The sequence below is a fragment of the Octopus sinensis genome, linkage group LG7 (genome assembly GCF_006345805.1).
Source record: "Octopus sinensis linkage group LG7, ASM634580v1, whole genome shotgun sequence".
Classification (NCBI taxonomy): domain Eukaryota; kingdom Metazoa; phylum Mollusca; class Cephalopoda; order Octopoda; family Octopodidae; genus Octopus; species Octopus sinensis.
Genome location: NC_043003.1, coordinates 91,943,315 through 91,968,072, shown reverse-complemented (window position 1 = coordinate 91,968,072; position 24,758 = coordinate 91,943,315). Strand labels below are relative to the sequence as shown.

The 24,758-nt window shown below is 33.4% G+C and overlaps 1 protein-coding gene across 11 annotated transcripts in view; it reads right to left on the bottom strand.

The window, feature by feature from the left end:
* LOC115214348 (vinculin) overlaps positions 1–24,758 on the bottom strand; it is a 209,816-nt gene that overhangs the window by 12,058 nt on the left and 173,000 nt on the right. For 5 of the 11 annotated variants that reach the window (XM_036504925.1, XM_029783533.2, XM_036504926.1 and 2 more), the window contains 7 exons: positions 24,572–24,616; positions 22,991–23,110; positions 13,230–13,348; positions 10,838–10,953; positions 7,600–7,644; positions 1,721–1,844; positions 510–600 (listed from right to left, as the gene is read on the bottom strand). In XM_036504925.1, coding sequence (XP_036360818.1) covers positions 510–600; positions 1,721–1,844; positions 7,600–7,644; positions 10,838–10,953; positions 13,230–13,348; positions 22,991–23,110; positions 24,572–24,616 — 660 coding nt within the window. The remainder of the gene's footprint in view (positions 1–509; positions 601–1,720; positions 1,845–7,599; positions 7,645–10,837; positions 10,954–13,229; positions 13,349–22,990; positions 23,111–24,571; positions 24,617–24,758) is intronic. The other 6 variants (XM_036504928.1, XM_036504930.1, XM_036504927.1 and 3 more) reach the window with 4 other exon arrangements.

Here is a 24,758-nt window from a genome sequence, read left to right as displayed (position 1 = left end):
GGGCAACGAAATGACGAAGATGATGTAGATATATATAAAACACCACATTATTCAATGAATTCTTTTTTAATACAGTATGGTATGATTTTTAGTAGATTTGGCTGCTATTTCTAACCAGTTAAGCAGCTGATCAGTATTTTTGATACAATGAGCAAATATTCTAAATTGGTGTGTGTGTGTATACATATACACACACACACATATATAACATATATATATATATACACACATACATACATACACGCACATACCAGTTTAAAGTATTTGCTCATCATATCAAAAATATGGATCAGTTGCTTAACTGGCTAGAAATAGCAGCCAAATCTACTGAAAACCATACCCTGCTGTATTAAAAAAGAATGCATTGAATAACATTGTCCAGGGTCCACAAGGCTTGAAGAAAGCAAGATAATTTGGTCAGGTTTTAATCACTTTTGACCATACACTTGCTCAATCAGGACCAAGAGAGAATTAAGCAACAACAGGACAAAGAGGCAAAAATATATTACCTTGGGCTCCAAGCATAGTGGCTTTCACTGTCGACAAGATCTTCAGTTGAGTACCTATGGTGGGTATTCGTTCGCAAACAAGCAGTAAATTCTTTAAAAGAAGAGAAAAATAAATAAGACAAAGACAACTTATAAAATCAAGGAAAAGAAAATTTAACATAATGTTAAAATACAATTTTTTTAATATAAAATGACATCTAGCTTCAGAGGGTGGTGGTCTATGAGACAAAACTGTCTGGATTGTGTCATATCAATAACACTGTAATGTGCCACGTAAAAATCAGGAGCCAATAAAAGCATCATCACATGGTTGTTCAATCTGCTAAATCTTATTCAAATCACCTCCTGTTGTTTTACAAAAGGAAGGATACATTGGACAATGTAAATAGTGTAGTTTCTGATACACATAAAAAGAAGAGATGATCTGTTTATGGCTGGAAAGGTTCTGATCATAAGTTTGTTCAATCAGGACTGACCTAGGGCTAAACAACTCATCTGTCCAAGTAATTGCAAATATGTGCCATAAGTAAATATTTGATGAAAAGAAGACTTCTATGAGAGGTTCTGAAGGGCTGGTATAGTACTTCATTTAGGTTTCATAGCATGAAGTGAATGAAAGATAAAATCTTCTCCTCGATAGAATACCAACCCCAAATAACTTGGTACCTAAGTCTGCTAGTAAGGCAAATTGACATTGTTCTGCCTTAAAACATAACAAAATGCCATGAACTGCTAGCCCAGTACTTTCTTAACTCAGCCGTCTTAACTCTCGTGAACTGAGTTTAGCTCACAAGTGTAAGGGGAGGGAGCACTATAATTGATGAATGTTGTTTTTTAGCTTGCAGTGCGGAGTTCAAGTTCTTTTGTGGGCCATTTGAAGGTAGAAGGAAATAGCTGTGCATTTTCTTTCCAAGAAGTCTGGAGGGAGAAGAGAAGAAGTAGGAGGAGGAAGAGAGGGAGAAAGAGAAGAAAGGAGAAGAAACAGAGGAAGGAGAAGAAAAAAGAGGAAGGAGAAGAAAAAAGAGGAAGGAGAAGAAAAAAGAGGAAGGAGAAGAAAAAGAGGAAGGAGAATAAAAAAGAGGAAGGAGAACAACTGAATTAACCAGCTTAACTGTTGACCATAAAATGCCAAATGTTGACTGCATACAAAATAAAATACACACACCAAAAACAATGCAAATAGCAGAGAGAGAGAAATTATTGAAGCTTACAGTTCTCATTCTCTTGTCAGTACATTCAAGGGCAAGGATCTTCGCTAACCGGGTCACTTCTTCTGAGGCCTCAGCTATAGCTTTAGCAGTTGCAATCAAATCTTTCTTGCTTCCACCTTCACCTCTGGTGGATGAACAAAATAAAGATGTCATGTAACAACACAAAGAACATTGAAATTAATTTTTCAGTCAAAAATTTAAGTCAAAAGTCACAAAAAAATTTTAAAAGCCTAATTGTTAAAAAATGTAGAATCTATAAAATAAAATAGCTAATATTTCATATATAAAGATTTACTGAACAGTTACCCAAATTCAGTTATTTCTACAAATTTATTATCATCATCATCTCCAATATTATTATTGCTGTTAGTAATTAATTAATTTAATTTTCATAATGGTTTTTTTCAATAAGCTGCGACTAAGCTGGAGCACCACTTTCAAGGGTTTAAACCAGTCATACTGACCCCAGTATTAATCTTAGTCAGGTACTTCTTTTATTGATACCCATCTGTTGAACTGCTAAGTTATGAGGTATAAAGGAAATGCTAACATAAACTACACTGGTTTTTAGACTGTAAACACACACACACACACACACTATGAAGCTGAACAATCTCAGTCATTATTCAATAACATCTTAATATTTCTGGGAGTAGCTGTTACTGAATTAATAAACATTAATCCTCTACTATCAACTTCATCTTTTGCCCTGTTATACAATGTTCTAATCGATATATCTTAAAAACATTTTCATTTCATTACCATAAAAATATATCTTTTAAAAAAGCAACTCAATTTAAAATACTACCCATGACCCTTTATAGGGAGTTTCATGACTGGTGAAAGGAAAGGAGAAATTTATTCTCAAACTAAAAACTTGGCCCAAAAGCTCACAACAGAATGGGGTCAGCTAAGGGTGCTCAAAGTGCCAAGTAGTGATGTTAGAATTGGTAGAGGATTAATTCTAACACCTAAGTAGGCCATAGCAGGAAAGAACCCGTACAGTTCCATCAATTTATTGCACAGTATTAGTATTCTATAAAAGAGACATCTCCAATAAATTAATGAAATATAATTTGTTCTGGAAAGTCATGAGAATTAGTGACTTAACAGATTTATAAAATTAGGGAAAATATTTTGGAGTTGAAGAAATTATTCACTTCATCTTTAATTATTTACCAATTATTTGACAAGTATTCACTTTATTTTCTTTAAAATTTTTTTTCTTTTTTTAATTTATATATAAACTGAAAATATTAAATAAAAATAGGATTAATTTTTTAAAAGAAAAAATATAACTTAAGCAAATTGAACAGAACTTGAAACAAAACAGAAAATCAAACTGTTTTTTTTTTTTTTTGCTAAGACAAAAAGTGATAAGTTATGAATTAAAAAGCATATATTTTTTAATTTAAAAAATTTTTCTTTTAATTTTAGAGACTAATATTTATGTTTTTTGTCGTGCAAGTGATTCTCTGTAGTAAAGGGGAAAAAAATAATAATTAATACAATAAATAAATAAAATGCTGCCATGCAATAATCATCTTCAATAGTTTAACTTTAAATTTTAAACAGCTTTGATACAGTGAAAAAAATTTGTTGTGATATAATAAACATTTCTCAAAACAAACAAAATAAACTGAAAGACTGGAGGGGACGCAGAGCCAAATGGCCATAAACATTTAAAAATAAAAAAAGAGGATTAGACAGTTTAGTGACATCAGGTAGGTTAGAGATTATGAAGAATAAGTTTGTGCATTAATCTCTGCATTTTTTTTTTTTGTTTTTGGTGAAACAGCAGATATTATGTATACATTTGTGTATGTATTTTACAATATAGAAATGTCTTTGCATCTTTATATGTAGTTTAGCCCCAAGTCAGTTCTGCTTTAAGAGTGTGATTCTAAAATGGATGATATAGTGCCTGGATGGCATGAATGCATAGCAAGTATGTACTGCTGCTGGCTAACACCAACCAATCGGCTTTATACTAGATTCATGCTACAGAAATAACTGACCAAAAAGATATTCTATAACGTGCTTCTATTCCTGGCCCTCCCACCTTAAATCTGGATTCTAATGTTTTAAGATTTTTGTGTCTTAAAAAAATATGGTCTCTATTTCCAAAGGACTAAGAAGTTTTTTGAAGTAGATCTGGCTGCTACACTGAGCATAATGAACAACTCCATAGAAACTGGCTCACAAGTGTGCAAGGTGGTATTAATATGTGTCTCTGTGTATACACGTGAGGACTTGGCTGTGCACATGTGTATGTTGGCTAATGTGTTGTGTTATAACACGTGTATGAACACCTATTTGATAATATATCTTTTATCTCTTTTATGATGTGTTTCAGTCACATGACTGCAGTCATGCTGGAGCACCACTGTTAAGGAGTATAAAAGCTATTAAGTAGCTTTCCAACAAACCCACAATACATTTATTTTCATAAATTCATATATTAAAGGACATCTTTATGTTTTCTGAGTTAAAATAGAAGCAGAGCACTAGAATCAGACCCAGAAATTAGTAAAATTGGGGAATGCTTGACAAAATACTTTCAGTAAGAATCTAAGAGTGATAAGGGTCAAACATAATGATGACCAAAGAGTTGTATGTAACCTAAATCATTGGAAGTGGGCTGGGGGGTCTAAAATTAAATGACAGAATAAGAATGACTAGTTGAATGTACAAAAGTGAATAGAATACCAAAGAGTAAAAAATGTTATGAGAGCCAAAGTGATGTGACTCAAAATGTATCAATTGCAGAGTACAAAGAAATAAAAGCTAAGTGTAAAATGATATGGTGTTAGGAACTTCCATTGGAAAGAGAAGGCTGAAAGCAAGAAAACAGTAAATTAATTCTTGAGATAATGTGTTTCTAATGATGCCTGGAGCAAATGCTTAAAAACTAGTTTGGAGAAACTTGTTTGTGTGTGAAATGGAGATTGAAAGTTAAAGAAAATCTCAGAACAATATTGGTGTGCTACAATGATGTTTATATATAAATATTTTAAGTACAAGAACTGCATTCATGATGTTGTTGAGAAGGATAAAGGTTAAAAGAAAGGATGTAAAGAATGCCTATGTGTAGTAGAGAGTAGGTTAGTAATGACAAGGCTAGATGTAGTGTACAAAGAACTAGTAAGATGATGTAGTTTAGTGTAAAATTTAAGAATAGCTCATGTGGAGTAATAATTGGCGAAAGACAGGAGAAAAACCAAAGAAAACAAGTGGAAGAGAGGAAGGTAAAGAAGAAAAAAGATGAAGAGGGCAGAATAGGAAAGAGAAACATAAATATGGAAGAAAGTTATATGAGAATTGATATTGAGAGAGAGAGTTATGAAATGGAACTGGAGTGAAGAAAGTGAGATAAATAGAGGGAGGGGAAGAAAATAGGAGCCTGGAATGAGATTTTGATACTGAAGAGGAGGAGGATTAGAGAGTATTGAAATGAAATAGGGAAAAATATAATAAAAAATGAGAGGGAGGAGGAGGAGAGGAAGAAAATATAAGCATAGAAGAAAGCTGATGATGATGATGGATAGTAGAAATAAAAAAGGATATGAGAGGGAATTAAGAAAGTGAGAGGAAAGTGATTAGGGATTAAGAATTGAGTTTAATTTACACTGTGTCTAAAGACTATTGAAATTGTTTGAATACATATGCCTTAAGTGTGATTATTACTACATATAGGGTTCTGCTGTTAATGGAAGATGTTGATGTGTGTGATGGTGTATATGATACATGGGTGGTTATACAAGATAAGGGGAATCATCAGTACATGTACATGCTGATGAATATATATGCCTATTTTCAAGTATGTATGTATGTACTTAACAGTACTAATTTTTGCATGTGAGAGTATTTCGAATACATATGTGTGTGTGTGTGTGTGTATATATATATATAGATATATCAAAATAAGCAACAAGTATATCCAAGGTAGAGTAGTACAATTGTTTCATGCTACTTCATTTTATGAAACAATTGTACTACTCTACCTTGGATATACTTGTTGCTTATTTTGATTATAATCACTCCATTTAATTTATATGGATAATACCACACAAAATTCTGGTGCCTTAAACTTAAGCACCATATTCATCTGAATCTATATATATATAAGCATATATATATACATGTGTGTGTGTGTGTGTAGCATCATCCTCATCATCACTTAACATCCGTTTTCCATGCTGGCATGGGCTAGATGGTTTGACAGAAACTAACCAGCTGAAGACTTACCCAGGCTCCTAAAGCCAACCACTTTACAATGGCAGCTGGGTGCTTTTACTCAGTACCTTTACGGGTACTTTTTACATGGATGTGTGTGTGTGTGTGTATGCATGCATGTTTTTTTTAAAAGTGTATGTAAACGTTCATATGCATTTATACATCTAGAAGTATCTGTAAACTTAAGTATATGATCACATATGTACAGTGCTGAACTCCAGGTCATTACTGACTGAGCAGACAAGTGACCAAAAATATTCCATCCATGACCATTCTATCTATTGAAATATCTAACATATGCACTGTTCAATGTGTCCTTCCTTTTTTTTTTTGAGACGGTAGAAAAAATCTGAGGAAGATTTGATAGTTGTTTCTAGCAGGTTGCGAATCTCCGAGAACTATAGTGCTGGAAACACTTAGAAGCACCTTTGATGACTGGTATGCTTAGGCATGTGTGTGTCTTGTGTATGAGTGTGCACATGCATGAGTGTGAGCATGTATGTGTATACTCCTGCATGTTTGTGCAAGCCTCTACCTCTGTGTACTTTTATACGTGTGTGTGTGTGCTTGTGTGTGTGTGTTGCATGTGAGTATGTGCATGCATGTGTATGTGTGTGTAAATATTTGTGCAATTTGAGAAGGAATTTGAACAAGAAATTTCGTTCTCAACAGAAGAAAATGGCTCAGTCATGCCTGCGGCCTTAAGATGAAAAGACTGTTTGCTTTTGGTAGTGAGGAAGCCTTCATAAAAAAGTAAATAAATAAAATGAAATAACAAAGAATCAGAGTAATAGGATGTGGTGGGGGTAATATTAATATATTCAATACAATTTCAACACCCTCTGTTACAATAGACATTAATTAGAATTTCTAATTGGCAGAGTAAAAGAAGGAGAACTAATGAGAAAATGCATTGTGATGTTTTCAAACAGTTGCTGTAATGGGTTTTTGAATTCGTTTAAGCTGTTTCAAAGAACTAAAGACACCTATCATGTACAAACTAATGTCCAGGAAAAATACATAGGATAATGTAGTCCTAGATACAGGAGGGTCATGGAATGCATTTGATCACAGGTTTGCTCAAAGTTGACCTGGGGGGGCTAAATAAACAATAAACAAAAACAACAATAGAAAACTACGGTTCTACTTCTCCTGAAGCTAAATGAAGGAATACTTGAGTTGTTGTTAGAATAAATCTGACACTGAAATTAAATTCCACCTAATTCTGTAATTGATTTAAACAACAAGCATTATTGGAAGTCTTTTCTTGTTCTCCCCACCACCCAATGGTCTCTAGATGTACAAAAAGTAAAGCCAGACTCAAAGGGAATTTTATTCAGAATGTTAAGACACCAAATTAAATATAATTCTAAACCTCACATCCAACAAAAACATGAGGGAAGGTTGAAAGGGCGAAAACCATTCATTATATAGCAAAAAAAGCAAGAAAAAAATCAACAAGATTTTTTTTTAATAAGGGTTAACAAAAGAAAGGGGTTGATTGAATTTTGTCCAAATACAGGAGCGAGTAGGGGTTTTTTTTTCTTCTTTCATAATTTAATTTTTTTTTCTCCCAGGAAATGAAAGTTTCCTGGTAATGTCAACACCAAAAGCAAACTACCTTCCATACATAAAGAGCTTACGTCTTGTGAACAGTACACCATATCCATTTGCAATTTTCCTGACAACTGCAAGTAGCAAGTCGTGGTATTAGTGCTTCAAGTAGAAATATACCTTTTTTGTTTGTTGTGTTTGTTTTTTTACTCTTTTCCTCTCTTTCTTAATGTTGGGCAAATAATATACTGATAAATTTCTTAAGGTAATCAAGTTATTTAAGCTTTAGATTTATAAATGAAATATATAAATGATAAAAGAACAAATAAATAAAATAAGAAAACAAAGCATACACACAAACACAAAACACATAACTCTAGACAAGAGAAACTTTGCTGTTTGCTATTTAATTAAGGATTTACTTTTGTTTATCCATATTGCATATGGCACAGCTATGACCAACCAGGCCAGAGTGAGCCAGTATCATGGATTTTAATGAATAAGTTAAGGAAACCAAACAATAATTAGGTCACTCCTTTTTTCACAGACATTTTTCACATTAATATATTTTGATTTCTGTCTGTTTATACACAAATTAACATAAATGCAAACATAAATGCACATACATGTACGTGGAACACACAATGTTTGATGGTGAGATCTTCTGGCACTCTGTTGGTTATGACAAGGGATCCAGTTAACAGAACAGCCTACTACTGAAATTAACATGCAAGCAGCTGAGCACCCCACAGACATGGATACCCTTAATGTAGTTCTCAGGAAGATTCAGCATGACACAGAATGTGACAAGGTTGGCCCTTTGAATCACTGGTACAATTCATTTTTGCCAGCTGAGTGGACTGGAGCAATGTGAAATAAAGTGTCTAGCTCAAGGACACAATGTTATTACACCAATTCCTGCACTTGACTGCTACTTTGATTTACCAACCTTGAAGGGATGAAATACAAAACTGAATTCAGCAGGTTCTGAGTTCAGTATGTAAAGAGCTACAAGAAAACGTTTTGTCTGATGCACTAATGATTCTGCTGGCTTCCCATCCTATTATTATTATAATAATAATGACGATGATGATGATGGTGGTGGTGGTGTTGATGATGATGATGATGATGATGATCCTTTCTAATATTGGCACAAGGCTAGAAATTTTGAAAGAAGGGGAAGTCAATTATATTGCCCCCCACCCCAAGTTCTCAACTGATACTTATTTTACTGATACCAAAAGGATGAAAGGCAATGTTGACCTAGGTGGGATTTGAACTCAGAACATAAAGAGCTGGAAGAAATGCTGCTAGCATATTCCTTGGCATGCTAATTCTGCCACCTTTTAATAATAAACAATATATTATCATAGGAAAAGTTGAAATACGGACATAAAGCTTAACAAAACATCACCATCATCAGAGTAATTCACATCTCCAACAGCTTACAGCTGTATGTCTTTTCATAATGCCTATTAGTATAGTCCCTCAAGAATAGGAAAACATTTCTGAAGATTGCAATGGAAATAAATAGACAGAGAAAGAAAAAAAGAAGAGAGAGACAGAGAGAGATACAGAGTGTGTGTGTGTGTCTGTAGTTCTGCTTGCTTGTTTCATGTGTTTCACATTGCCTTCAGCTATTTTCTTCTCTATATTGTTGAAGTGACAATTCTTTGATGCTACAGAGCCAAACTACACAACTTAGAGGACAGGAAAAGAAAACATGAAAAAAACTCACTAATAGAAACTAGCCACAGTGTCACACACAATTTTCACACTGCATGACACACAGCTTTCGTACATTCTAACAGTTTTCACAGTATCTTTATCCAACAAACACAGAAATACAAAGATATCAGACAGATATTAAAAAAAAAAAAGACACCATTAATTTCAACAGAATATGGAAGACAAATTCAATTATGTAACATGGTGGTAACATGGTTGACAATAGAGGTACCAGCTTGGTATGTATTGAACAATAAGAGAAATTCTAGATCTGTCTTTTAAATTTAGAGTTTTTTTTTACTAATAGTTAGACCTAATTAATTGAATTTAATATAAGTGATATTTTTATACAATAGTAAAATCATAATATATATCAGATATTACAAAAAACATAAGCAATTTAAAGCATAAAAGTAAACAATATGACAAAAATAATTTTCTGAAATATAAAGAAATTTATATAAAGAAATCGAAGTCAAAATCAAACTCAATGACTGGCATCCATTGCTAGTGGAGCGCTAAGAATACCATATGAGTGAGATCGTTGCCAGAGCAACAAGCTGGCCTTCGTGCCGATGGCACGTTAAACACACCATTTGAGCGTGATCGTTACCGCGTTGCCTTACTAGCACTTGTGCTGGTGGCAAGTAAAACATTTGAGCGAGGTCGTCACCAGTGCCGCTGGACTGGCTCCTATGCAGGTGGCACGTAAAAAGCACTATCTGGGCGTGGCCGTTGCCAGTACCACCAAACTAGTCCTCATGCCAGTGGCATGTAAAAGCACCCTCTACACTCTCGGAGTGGTTGGCGTTAGGAAGGGCATCCAGCTGTAGAAACTCTGCCAGATCAGATTGGAGTCTGGTTCGCCAGACCTCAGTCAAATCGTCCAACCCATGCTAGCATGGAAAGCAGACGTTTAATGATGATAAAGAAATTAGGAAATTGACAAAAAAAGTTTTTTTTAAACAATAAATTATTAAATTTTCCTGATTTACAATAAAGTAGTTTTAATAGTATACTGGTTGAGGATTTTTTATACAGAATTACTAGTATAAAATGTGATGCTACAGGCACATTAAGCCAGAGTTTATTCCAGGTTCCATGGCATTTCAGTAGATGAGAATACAAGAAAATTCTTTGAATGAGCACTAGTTAACCTACTTCCAGCTGTCACTGGAATTCATTTTCATCTGAATGAATTGGTGCAACATAAAATCATTTCAAGTGCTTTGCTCAAAGGTACAATACATAGTCAACCTTGGACACATCCAATGTGTTTGTTTTTGAAGACAGAGTACAATTTGGGGAAAGTTAGGCAGCTTTTTCAAGCATGTTAAGTGACCATGTTGATTCCTGATGTTTCTTCTTGTTGCTGTGGTCAACTCTAGCTGAATAGATCCATGATATGGAAGTAGCTGATTGAACGAATTATTTAATCTAAATTAAAACCATTTTTATCTTTATTGTATGTTGTTATAAAACATACAACTCATAACAACTGGTCCCTGGAGGCCCTGCAAAGTCTAAAAAGATGCAGCTGAAAACAATCACATTAGTAATGGAGTATTTAAAGTAATGTTGATCAAATAAATCTCTCACCTAACAAGATGGGAGAGTTTCGCAAGTAGAAGAGCCATTTTCTTTGCAGCTACAATAATTTCATTGTCTTTACTAGACCATTGCTTGGTTTCCATATGTAGGTCATGAGCTGCCATCTGGTAAGGGATAAGAGAAAAAACTCCGTTAATAACAATGATGATAATTCTTTCTATTATAGGCACAAGGCCAACAATTTTGAAGGAAGAGTACTAGTTGATAACACTGACTCCAATACTTGACTGGTACTTTATTTTATCGACACCAAAAGAATGAAAGGCAAAGTTGACCTCAGCAAGGTTTGAACACAGAATGTAATCAACCAGAACAAATGCTGCAAGGCATATGTTCTGGTTGGTTACATTTCCAATGCTCTAACAATTTTGCCATTCCACTGCTCTTATTATTATTATTATTATTATTTCTATTATTATTATTATTATTATTATTATTAAGGCGGTGAGCTGGCAGAATTGTTAGCATACTGGGTGAAATGCTTAGCAGTATTTCGTCAGCTGCTATGTTCTGAGTTCAAATTCTGCTGAGGTTAAAATTGCCTTTCATCTTTTCAGGGTCGATTAATTAAGTACCAGTTGAATACTGGGGTCAATGTAATTGACTATCCCCCTCCCCACCAATTTCAGGCCTTGTGCCTATAGTAGAAGGGATTATTATTATTATTATTATTATTATTCATCTTGTTCCCACTCCAGTCATTTGGTTCAAATGAATATTAATTTTATAACGTAATCCTCTTATATCCTAAAGCCAGAGAGTGATGAGAAGAAAAAAGTGGTTTAGGTGTTGGATTTTCATACGGAAGGCTACAAGCTCAGACTTTATTATGGATAGAGGAAACAATAGCAGAAATACTAGCAAAATATAAATTTTGACTGGGTATTCTTTGGCCAATCTAAGACCAAATATATGACCGACTACTCTTTAGAATCAAGAAAAAAATAAGTTAAGCTCCAGAACCTGATCATGTTGGAGGAATTTGCAAAAGACATGCATGATCAGATTGAATGTAATATTAGATTTAATGATAGAAACTAATGACATACACAGGTCGGCCATTCTTCAATGCATAACAGCTCTTACATAGTTGACTACCTTTCCTACTCTCTTTGCCCTTTACTCCTTTACTTGTTTCAGTCATTTGACTGTGGCCATGCTGGAGCACCGTCCTTAGTTGAGCAAATCGACCCCAGGGCTTATTCTTTGTAAGCCTAGTACTTATTCTATCAGTCTCTTTTGCTGAACTGCTAAGTTACAGGAACATAAGCACACCAGCATCAGTTGTCAAGAGATGTTGGGGGGGACAAACACAGACACACAAACATATACTCACACACATACATATATATACAACGGGCTTCTTTCAGTTTCCGTCTACCAAATCCACTCCGAGGCTATAGTAGAAGACACTTGCCCAAGGTGCCATGCAGTGGGACTGAACCCGGAACCATGTGGTTCGTAAGCAAGCTACTTACCACACAGCCACTCCTGCCGCCTCTCTTTACGAAATGGAAGATTGATATGAAAGAATAAATGGTGACTGAACTAAACAGACTATTATGATATTTGTCTGGCACTGATTAACATTCCTCTATTCCACACTGTTGTGCAGCCAGCATATTGTTTCATTCATGGAATGTCTGCTAACACAAAGTATTCCACTGTTTCATAAAGACATGCGTCCCAATGAAATAAGTGTCATGTGTGTGGTGCCAACAGACACCTACCACTGTGTAGTATTCACTAATAAATACTATGTTATCCAAGTAGTGAATTAAATAAAATACCTATAATGAATTGTGCTGTTCCAATCAATCTCAACTGTGTGGTACCCACTAACATACTAAGTAAAGTGGTCTTTTGACTAAAACTGTTACCTTTATGCTATTCCCTATTTGTGGCAACTAACAAACTGTATCAGCTGTACGGTGTGCATGCTACTTCATCTCAACTGTGTAGTGTCTGTCTTCTAACGTATAATGTCAACCATGGATAGTCACATGTAGATTCAGTTGCATGTTGGACACTCAGGCATTACGCCAGTTATGAGGTTGACTCTCACAAATGATGTCAGCTCTGTGGTTAAAATTCACAAATGATGTCAGCCATGAGATGTACAGCATACACATCATGTTCACAAAGCAGAATCTAACAACCATATCATATCCAGCATGATGTCTAATGCATCACATCTCTATAATGGCTAACATACATTTCTACTGTGGTTGCCAATTAAACAAACATCAACTTCTGTGACGCCCAACTAATGACATGCAGTCACCTTGTGTGAAATCCACCAGCAGACTTTATCAGTCAATTGATTAATGATGATGCAACATTCAATTACTCACAACTTACATATCATTGATCTACTTACCATGATTGGTTGATTGACTTGTGGCACTGGGAAAGCAGATTCATCCTCGTCATCAGTCTCTGGAGGTGGAGGTCTTGGAGGACAGGCATCACTTGGCAGTGGTGGGCGTGGAGGAGCATCTGAAAGCAATATTTTAGCACTGTTGTACTTTCTAAGCTATTATGTAATTCTTTGCATATGCACTAACATCATTTAAGCAATAACAAGAAAAATATGGTATACAGAAAGCTGCAGCAGGCATGCACAGCTGGCATAGATGTGACATCAGTTTAGAAAATTCAATCAAAGAGAAACTTCGAATCAAAGCAATAAATGATGGTAAAGATGTAAAGTGCAGAGAAGGGTCACAATAGACGGTTTATTGCTATAGAATGGTAGAGTTCATAAACCTGAACCAATAAGAAAATCTCATTTTGGAAATATATGGAACCTATTGGAAACCTGATAAATTGATAACTAAGTCTGGTGTTATAAGCAAACATCCCTGTTGATTTGTGCAAATCAAGAGAAATTCCTAATTATTTCTCTTATTGTTTTGTTTTGTTTTTTACCATTACTTCCTTTCCACTGGATTACACTTTACATTAGTTCAAAATTGGTTTCTTTCTTGGACCACTTGCTTAATTTGAAAGAAATCATTAGCTGAATTGACCCCAGTACATTAGCGATATATTTGACCACCCTTGTAGAGATGAAAAACAAAAAGCAATACAGCATGATTTACAGTTAGAACACTAAGGATTGGGAATATAGAGAGTATAGTAGGAATCCAATATTAAATGGTCAATGATTGTATAAATGTTTGATCCACACACCCTGCTGGAACTATGCGGTAATTCACAGGACTAAGATAAACTCTTTCATTGCAATGTGATGCAAACCTGTCGAGGATAAAGAGAAAAACTGCCAGCTTTTTTCATGTATAGATCAACTACTTAATATATCTCTTGTTTGGGTAAAGTCCTTAATACTTATATTTCTGCCAGGCATTGACAGAAATGCAGTCTCATAGTAAAATGCAAAATACAAAAGTACAGACTTATTAAGTTAAGTACTTTAGATATTTCAGATCAAAGTTCTTCAAGATAAGACAAAGAGGGAAGCAGAAGGAAGAAATAATAAATTAAATGAACAAGAAGCAAGAACATGAACAAGAGGCAAGATGAAGCTAAATATTGCTAAAATAGAAACAAAAATTGTATGTATGCATTTGTGCTTATGTATGTGTGTGTGTGTGTGCATATAATCACTTTTGATAGTGTACAGAATAACCTATTGGTCATAATGATAAGGCTCATCAAAAATGAAGGAACTATTCTTTGGTTTATTTATATACAGATGCAGAAAGTATTCAAATATTTGTTATTACATTTTAAGAATTTTTCATCAAGCTTGTGCCTCTACAGTAGAAGCACAAACATTCACAAGCGCTAGATGAAAAGTTAAAAAATTTAATAACAGATATTAAAAGGCTTTCTGTACTTGTATACAAAAAAAACAAAACAAAAAAAACCAAAGAACAGATCCTTTGTTTCTCTAAACCTTATTATTATTACCATGTAACTTCCATTGCAAAAATCAAAGAACAATTTAGTAAAACAAGAACAAATAATAAAACCAAGCAGTGATGAGTAACATGAAAAATATATGTATATATATATATATATATTATATATATATATATATATATATATATATATATATATATATATATATATATATATATATATATATATATAAAGAAAAGAAGGGTAAAAATACCGCTTGCTAAAAGATTAAAGATATCTTTACCCTTCTTTTCTTTAAATATTTTATACCTGTTTAGGTAGAAGTTTTGCTAGCCACCTCGTTATTACTGTTTTTAACAGTAATAATACTTCACACACACACATATATATTAAAAAAAAGAAAAAATCATATAAATGAAATGGCAGTTGTTCCAAAAAGATGGAAACCATGAACAAAAGCGCACCGTCATGCTTCAAATGAAACCAGAAAAAGTTTAGATGAATTAAAATTTTTTTTTTAAATCAAACAAAACAAAAATAATAAAACATTAATATATAACATAAATGAATTAATAAATAAACACAAAAATAACCTTCCTTGGAGGGAAGCAGTTTTTGTCAACTATTACAGTTTTACCTATACAGCCTAGATGTTAAGCTAAGAGGAGAATGAGGAGGAGTTGGTTTTGTAAAGTAAAGAATATTATGATTGATCTTGTATCTCTAAAGCAGGATGTTTGGATTTACATGTGCTAGAGGCAAGTTGCACTAAACTGAATGAGATAGAGGAGGAGGAGAGAGTTACTCTCTATCTATGCTCTCTGCCCACACACACACACACACACAAAATCTCCAATGGCTCAGTGCACCAAACTAAATATGTAGAAGAGATTTATATTCTACATATCTATGTAGAAGAGATTTATTAGCTTGAGGTGTTAAGTTATAATCCTGCTGTAAGCAAAATCCATGATATGCAATCTATATAACTTAATACTTCCAGTAGCCAGAAGGGACTTTTACTTAATTCTTGTTTCATGGTGTCAATTATGACAGGGTGGATCCCACCACTCCACATTAGGGGTAGGATACAAGTCAATTGCAAATAACAGCACTAGACAATCTTACAATTTTGATAAATTAACCCTTTTGATACTAACCTGCTTGAGATTGCCTCTGGTTCTATAGTACAAATTTCCAATTTTAAATTGATCTAAGTTAATACTGCTCATCAAAATTTTATGTCAATTCATGATCCAAACACCAGCTTAGTAACGACAAAGTTGTTTTATTATATTCTTCAATATTTTCACAATTAATTAAAACAAAAGTAGTGTATTTCAACAGAAATATGTTAATAAAAAGGTTAAGGTGTGTAAAAGTAGATGTACAGTCTAAGCACATTACAAAACACCTTTGGCAGATTTCATGGTTGATGAGTGATTAGTTCAATACAATATCAATAATTGGCATTTTGTTTCCTACAAAAGACTTGTGGCAGATTTGTATCTTATTAAGAGAAGACATATCTATCAGGTGGAAAACTTTAAAATAGGTTCCAATACAACATAACATCTGATAAATATCATCATCATTTAATGTCCATGTTCCATCTTGGCATGGGTTGGATGATTTGACAGGATCTGACAGGTCTAAGGACTGCATCATACTCCAAAATCTGCTTTGCTCAAGTTTCTATATCTGGATACCCTTCCCAACATCATACACTTTACAGCATGTACCAGGTGCTATTTTCATTGCACCAGTACTAGTGAGGTCACCACATAGCTTGCAAGACTATAAACATCAAGGGAGGTAGATTCATGCAAGGAGGGGGGGAGAATTTAACTAAGGGAGGAGGAACCAGAGCAGAGCAAGTTTCTTGCAGTAGAGGAGCTACATGTCAACTCACTTTTTAGAAGAGGGGAGGGTGAACAATCAGGATAGAACTACAAAGATATAAAAATAGTAGTAAGATGTCTGTGTGGACCCTCAACATACGTGAAGAATATACGCGAATGGAAACAGTAGAACTTAGAATGTGGGTGGGTAGAGATCACAAACGGAGAGAATGAAAGTATATAACTTCTAAAGTGTAAAATAACTAAATCATAACTCAATAACTGTAAATGAAGTACTGTGAACAAATTGATAAAGCAAGACAATTTAACAACTTGTCTCCTTTCATTCAGTGAAAGAAATGAAAGTGAGAGATGTAATTAAAAACAGCAATCAATTTTTAATGAAAACTTTTAAAATAAAAAACTGAAATTAATTTCAATAAAAGGCATTTAAAATCAAACACTGAATTTAACAAGAAAATTATTCAAAATCAAATAAGCCATTAGAATGAAACATTTCATAATAAAAAAAAGGCATTTGAAAACAAACAGTATATTTAGCAAGGAAATTAATTGAAAAGTTTATAAAATTGGAAGAATGGACGAAATGAGAAACAAGTATTGGGATAATAATAATTAGATTTGTTAATCTTCATGCAGAAACCCAGTTTTCAGCATTACACACACTCAAAAAAGTTTTTAAAAAAAGTCTTAATAACTTTCATATTACCTGTTAAAAGAAAGAATACAATCAATAAAAACCACTCTTTTTGCAGTAGAAAACATATCTTTCAGTAAGAATGATGAGAATGGATACATGAGATATCTTGGTTTCATAGCTCTTATTCCTACCATCTATCCCACCTCAAAGTATTAAAGAAACTACAATTAGATGTACAATATGATACAAAAAAAGGGAAAAAAAACAGGCTAACTGGAGATCCATAAATATTTAATGCGCCAAGGGCATTATTTCTTTCTAGGATATTGTTGACTAATTACCAGAAATAATCACACAAAGAGTTAAGTGAAAATGACTCAAACGAGAATCTATGGTACAGACGTAAACATTTGGAAGCTTATCCAGAACTTTATAATATTCGTACTTATATAAATTATAGTCTATCAGATTATAGCCTATATAATTTTAGTACATCTACCTACAGTTCAACTGATTATGGCCCAACTTTTGGCACAACTATGGACCATCTAATTTAAGCCTGTCTAATTATGGCCTGCCTAATTATAGCCTAATTATGGTCTATTTTATTATAACATGTCTATGGCATGCCTAATTATAGCCCATCTAATTATGGCCTGTCTTGTTATAATCCATCCAATTATGGCCTAATTTTAGCCCGTTTAATTATGGCTTGTATAACTATGGTTCACCTTACTTACAGTCCATCTAATTAAAGCCTATATAATTATAAGTCCATCCAATTACACTCCCTTTTATTACAACCTATCCAATTTTGGCCCGTCACATTATAATCTAATTATAGTCCAATTGGGCCCATCTAATTAATATTAAATTTTTCTGGAATTGTGTTTATTTTACTCTTTGAACAATTTGTTTTGTTTTTTGAAAAGAAATTACCAATCAGAAGTAACATTATTTCACCTTAAATTAAACCACTAAGTCACTGCTCATAACCAGTCACTATATTTTTTATCATTGAAATAATTATAGTAACCCGCTACTACAATTATCATAATGCGCTATTTAGAACATTTCTAATGGTGTTACTATCTGTGGTTGTCAGGTACCCTGTTTTCCATATACATAATTTTTTAAGTCCTAGATCATTGTTATAAATGAAAGGGACACTTATCTGCTATGTTTCCAAAACACAAGAATATCTCAATTAATCATGTTTGAACTTTAACTTTCAGTTTGAGTTTATTGATCATTACATTAGATCCACAAGTACAACATTTTATCATAAGTTTAATTAATGTGAAGTCATCTTTATATGATCTAGAAGACCAATTAATTATTTTGTAGAGAATCTAATGTAATAAGCAGAATAAAAAGTTGATTTGAGATCAGAACAACTCTGAAGATAACCAGGATTATAATGCTTAAAGGAAAATATTGTATACCAATGAAAATTTTCAAATAAAGTAAATATCTAAATATTTCTATAACTGAATGTTAATTTGGAGATGAAGAAGAGGACTTAAAATCTAAATTTTCAATACAGACTATACATTAATGTGGAGGTAAGTGGTACAGTGGTCATCATAGCTGTAGTAATATCAGCCAAAGCATGTTACACCGTCCTCAGAAAACCCACACTAGATGAATCACAACAGCTTTCTTTCAAGAGTAAACATGAAACAACAGCTTTAATGCTTTGATGTTATATTGTACACTTCATTTCTGAGCTAATAACAACTATATTAATTGCAAAATTAAATTTCATGGTATTTCCAGTGACAATGTTAAATATCTACTAAAAATATAATTGGTATCTTCTGCAAGCCAGGTTACCCTCAATAAAAAATAGCTTCAAATATGATGTTCTTCACATAAAGATAGATTGGTATATGCAAGATTAATGAAATTTTGAATGGACAAATCTGCTTTTCACAGTAACAAGGTTAATCAAAAGACAATGATTGTATTATCATTGATGAGGAAGAGGATGATGGCACAATGCACAAAATAGACATGGTAAGAAAAAGACTGAATCAAAAGAATAATCCATTAGAAGCACTGTGTGGTGTGAGGCATATGTGCGTTGTGTGCATGATAACCTCTGATAATGAGATTTTGAAAGAAGAGTTTCCAGAATTTTAACATCTGTTTCTTTCCAGTTACAAAGAACTAGTCTCCATGCAGTTCATTGCAATAGTAGAAAATTATAAAGAAGTTTCCAGTAGTAAGGGAAAGAGAAAGGGATAGGAGGAGAAAATATGAATAGCTTGGCAATATAATTGAAGAGGTTGGTGTATGGAAGTTGGGAGGAGGAGGAGGATATGAGGAAGAGGAGGAGGGGAAGTGGTGGGGAGGAAGAGGAAGATGGAAGGTAGAGAAGGTGAAGTGGTGGGGAGGAAGAGGAGGATATTGGAAGAGGAGGATACGGGAGGAGGAGGATACAGGAGGAGGAGGATATAGGAAGAGGAATAGATGACAAAGGCAAAAATGGACAGAAAAATGAAAAATGTGAGCGATAGGAATGAAAGAGGATAGAAAGAAAGATGTAAAAACAAAAAAAAACAAAACAGGAGGTAGAAAGAGGAGAGCAGAAAGAAGTATGTGTAAGGTGAGAGAAAGAAATATTGGAGCATATAGAGAGAGTGGGAGAAAAAAAGAACAAAAAATGAGAACAGAATAGAAAGGAAGTGAAGAGAGAAGGAAAGAGAGAGAGAGAGATTCTTAAATTATCATGAAAACTAGGGTACTATTATCACTGTATGAAGTCATGACCATCTTTCCCACCAGCTCTACCTATTTTCAAATCTCCAGTAATTTCCAGCCGGAATAAAGATTTTTCCAGTTGAAACTAAAAACAAAACGGAAATGCCTAAAGAAACTTTCCACAAGAGCAGACTGTTTTAGGAATTAAATGTTAAATAAATAATGCTACATGTTTAACCTGACAATGTTGGAGTAAGGGATTGAACCTTAGACTATAGATCACTTCTTGTAACTCTCTCAAATAGATCTTGCTGAGAACAACACTAGGGCTTGGTTATGCAATCAGCAATAGTCAGATTTAGTGATATTTGTCTGTATACTTGAATCAAACATATTACAAAAATGTATAAGGACGAGAGAAATTATATTAGTTTCTGTGTTATTAAGCATCAGCGAGATGTAACACTCTCTCCTAGAGGTGGAACATTATCAGTTTATTATAGATTTTGCCAAGGTAGAAGGGAATGTAAGCTCACTACTGCAAGCTACATAAATAGCTGTGGCCAGGTGGACAGAGGCATTGATGGAGCTAAATTTCTTTGTTAAGGATACAGAGTTGTGCCAAAGACAAGATACACACCTATGATCTATTAATAAAAAAAATTCTTTCAACTCAAATATTTGCAATTTGTTAATCTATGAACACTCTCTTTTAAATGTATTAACAATGGACCTGATTTACTGATTCAAGGACAGTTGAATATGAAAAAGGGGTTGAACTAATAATAGTTACATAACACCATTTAACTTCTACAATCAATGTTAAAATACAAATAATAAATCTATATAAATGCTAATAAATCTACATAAACTTATAATAAATAAAACATACTATTCACAAGAAGGGTACTAGTAATAAATACAACATTTAATATGTAAGTACATCATTACATATACTTTCTACTATGAATTTTCAGAACTAAAATTTACAAAAAATAACTAATTCACTCATACAACAGCTAAGTATGCAAAAAGTAAAAAAAAAAACTATGAAAAACAAAATGCATCTATATTCTATGGAATACTTATATATATATATATATATATATATATATATATTATATATATATATATATAATGTGTAATAAATGTTTTGGTATAATATGTGAGACATACCAAATTCAACTACTATTTATAATTAAGTATATTGTTATTGATATAACTTCTCAGTACACATCCCAATATGTGTGAGGGTAAAGAGTTACACCATATCTATATACAATTCTAAGTCTGATGTATTCTCCAACATGCAAAACAGTATTTAAACACACACACACACACACACACACACACACACACACCACACACACACACACATAAAGCAGTCAATAACTGAATTGACATCACCTCTTTTGATGTACCTATACACTTTTTGTAAGTAAGAAGAGTTCTATTATATCTATATAGAATTCTATTCTGATGTACACTAACATGCAAGATAATATCATATAACAACATGTCTTGTACTGACATTATATATATTATTCATTCTCAGTGTTATGGGACACGCCCTCTTAAGAACAGAAAAATATTTAATGGATTGATCAATTAGATTTATCAACATCTTTGAAATGTTTATAAGTCACCTATAGCTTTATATCTTTAGTCTGCTTTTCTTGAGAGAGAGTGATGGTAGAAGTAGTGATTTCTACACTATCTTGTAAAAACTATATCCCCTTCAGGGATAACATCATCTGGTTAGTAAAAAAGACTACTTAAATATTATCCCCATTATTTCAATTTCAAAACATAATTAAAGCTACTATTAATTTTGACAGATGAAATAGGAGAAACCAAGAAATCTATAAATGGTTTGAGAGCAAATAGTAAATACAAAAAACTGGAAAATGAAGCGAATCATTTCCAAGCATGGCTATCTAGTTAAGAAGTTTGCTTGTCAACCACATGGTTCCAGGTTTAGTTCCATTGCATTGTACCTTGGACAAGTGCCTTCTATTGCAAGCATGGTAAGGGGGATATGATGATGAGGATAAATTTTTTATGCATGTATTTTAAAGGTTAAATACTCAACTATTAAATGGAACTAGTATTAGTTACCTATCCATACAGTTTGGTTATGTAAAATAAAACCTAGAAGAAGGGAGGTTCCACCATTTCACTTGGGAAGTATTTTGGCAACCATACCACACAACTAAGTTAGGCAATTGCATTTACACGAAGAAACTGGGATTTAGAATATGCAGATGTTCTAGAAGATATTTATGGATAAATATAAACTCTTTTTATTTTTCCTATGATTTGAGACTGCAATAGGCAGATTCATATCATAAGCACTCAACCACCGAACATGTATATGAATGATGCTCACTGTAAAAGATGAGTGCAGCTCTGATAGCAAACTATAGGCCTAAGTTCAGAGAGACTGAAGTAGGTAGATTCATATCTTAAGGACTACTAAACATGTAAATGAGCAGTGCTTGTTCTAAAAGATGAGTGCAGCACTGACAGCAAACTATAGATCTAGCAAGTATGTAAATTCACATCTTGTGTACTCAGTCACAAAACATGTATGAGCTTCAGTTGGTAAATGGAATATATTATGATTCATTATTTTGCCCTGTCAATGAAATTTACTTCTGTCATTCTATGAATTAAACTAAAAATTGGGGAAAAAATAAAAAGATTGTTTAAAGACAAAAAGTAATGAGAAAAATGGAAATAATTTCAAAGATGTAAAGGAATTCCAAAGAATTACTTGAGCACAAATTTTGAGGAAAAAGGAGCACAGGTTAAGGTAGCAACAGCAGTAATAGTAGTAAGAGTAATAATGGTAGTAGAAGTAATAAAAAGGGATCTGATGGGGGGGGGGGGTAGTTAATTCATTTTTTGCTTGAAAGGTAATTTCAAAAGAATTTTTTTTTTTTCAAAATGAGTATGCCAGTTTTAGTAAGAAAGAATTTTGAAAGAGCTAACATGCAAACATCACACTCAGGCCATTCTAAGGAACACTAAGTGCTAAAGAACCTCTGTAATCATATCCATAATTGTAGCTATCCTGTGGTGGTGGTGGCAGCACTGGGGGAGGAGGAACAAACATGGGACTCTTCTGCTCTGGAGCGTAATGTTGTTCCCTCTGTACGGTAGCTGCAAATGAATGGAGTCAGCAAATTGAAGTGCAATATTAATAGCAAAAAGAAACGCAATATCAAACATCAACACAAATAATATGTAACATATATACACACAACAACAACAAACATACTGATTAATGAATTCATTCGGTGAAAGAATATTTTGTGATAAATTTGTTTTAAATTATTTTATCCAATTAACAAATTAAACTATAGAAAAAGGAAGAAAAAACAAAATTAAATGAAACAGATAATTAGTAACTCCGTATAATTGTAATAGCAATCAAATGTTGGTAACAATAAGAATTATAATGATCATTATTAATAACAATTAATTGATAAACATTGAAATTTACAGAAAAAGTTTTAACAAAACAAAAATTGAATTTAGAGAAATCCTCATTAAATTATTTAAAAGAACAAAAACAAAATAGAGAGAGTTTCAATTTTCTCTCTCAACATAACTGAAAAAGATTGTCCCAGTAAGTAATCTTGTTAGAGTTTGGTTATCAGTTCAAAAATTAATTCTAAGACTGAGTGCATAACAATAATACAACTGATATCTAAGAAATGTATTTATTCATGCACTTTTGTGTGTGTAATCTAGGACCACTTGTATGACTGGTTTGTCAGTGACAACTCCATCAGCCTGCTTGGTGAGGAACGTGATCATTGCCAATGTTGCCTTACTGGCACATGTGCCAGTGTCACGTGAAAAACAACATTTGAGCATGGTCATTACCAGTGCCACCAGACTGGCTCCCATGCAGGTAGCATGTAAAAAAACCTTTTGAGCATAGTCATTGCCAGAACCACCTGACTGGCCCTCGTGCTGATGGCATGTAAAAGGCACCCACTACACTTTCAGAGTGGTTGGTGTTAGGAAGGGCATCCAGCTGTAGAAACTTTGCCAGATCAGATTGAGCCTGGTGCAGCCTCTGGCTCATCAGTCCTCAGTCAAACTGTCCAACTTATGACAGTATGGAAAGCAAACGTTAAATGATGATGTTGCAGGATCAAAAAACAAGGCCTGTTAAAGTGAGAATGAACTCCTGAGAGTCAACAGTTATCCAGTTGTGTGTAAATATGCTTTGTTCAAATCTCTGATGGGAAAAGTCTAAGAGAAGGTACTCTGGCAGCTACACCAACTGCTTGTTTGATTTCAGTCATCTTGCAATGCTTGTCACTAGATTTCAGTTACTGATATTTAGAGAGTGGAACACATGTACAAGCATAAGCCAGTTTAATCCAATGACATACAGATGTTTCATTCCATATGGTTCCTTTTGCATGTGAGTATCAATTTGATGGAGTTTCTACACATGCATTTATGTAGATAACTATATAAGTATGTTGGAATACAAATATTTCTCTCTCTCTCTCTCTCTCTCTCTCTCTGTCTCTGTACACACACACCTCATCAGGTACATAGATTAGTGCAAGTAAAACATAGATTAGTTTTTTACTAAAATACCTTCTAGGACCTCACTTCTTCCATCCATAGCATGTTGATCAGGGACTGTAAAAAGTAACCAAATCAAATTTATGAAATGAAAAGAAAAATATTAAAATTAATAAAAACAATTTATTAAATTCATTGGAAAAACATTTTGTTGTGAATGTATTTTTTAAATTTTGTTTATTTACATTTACTACTTTAT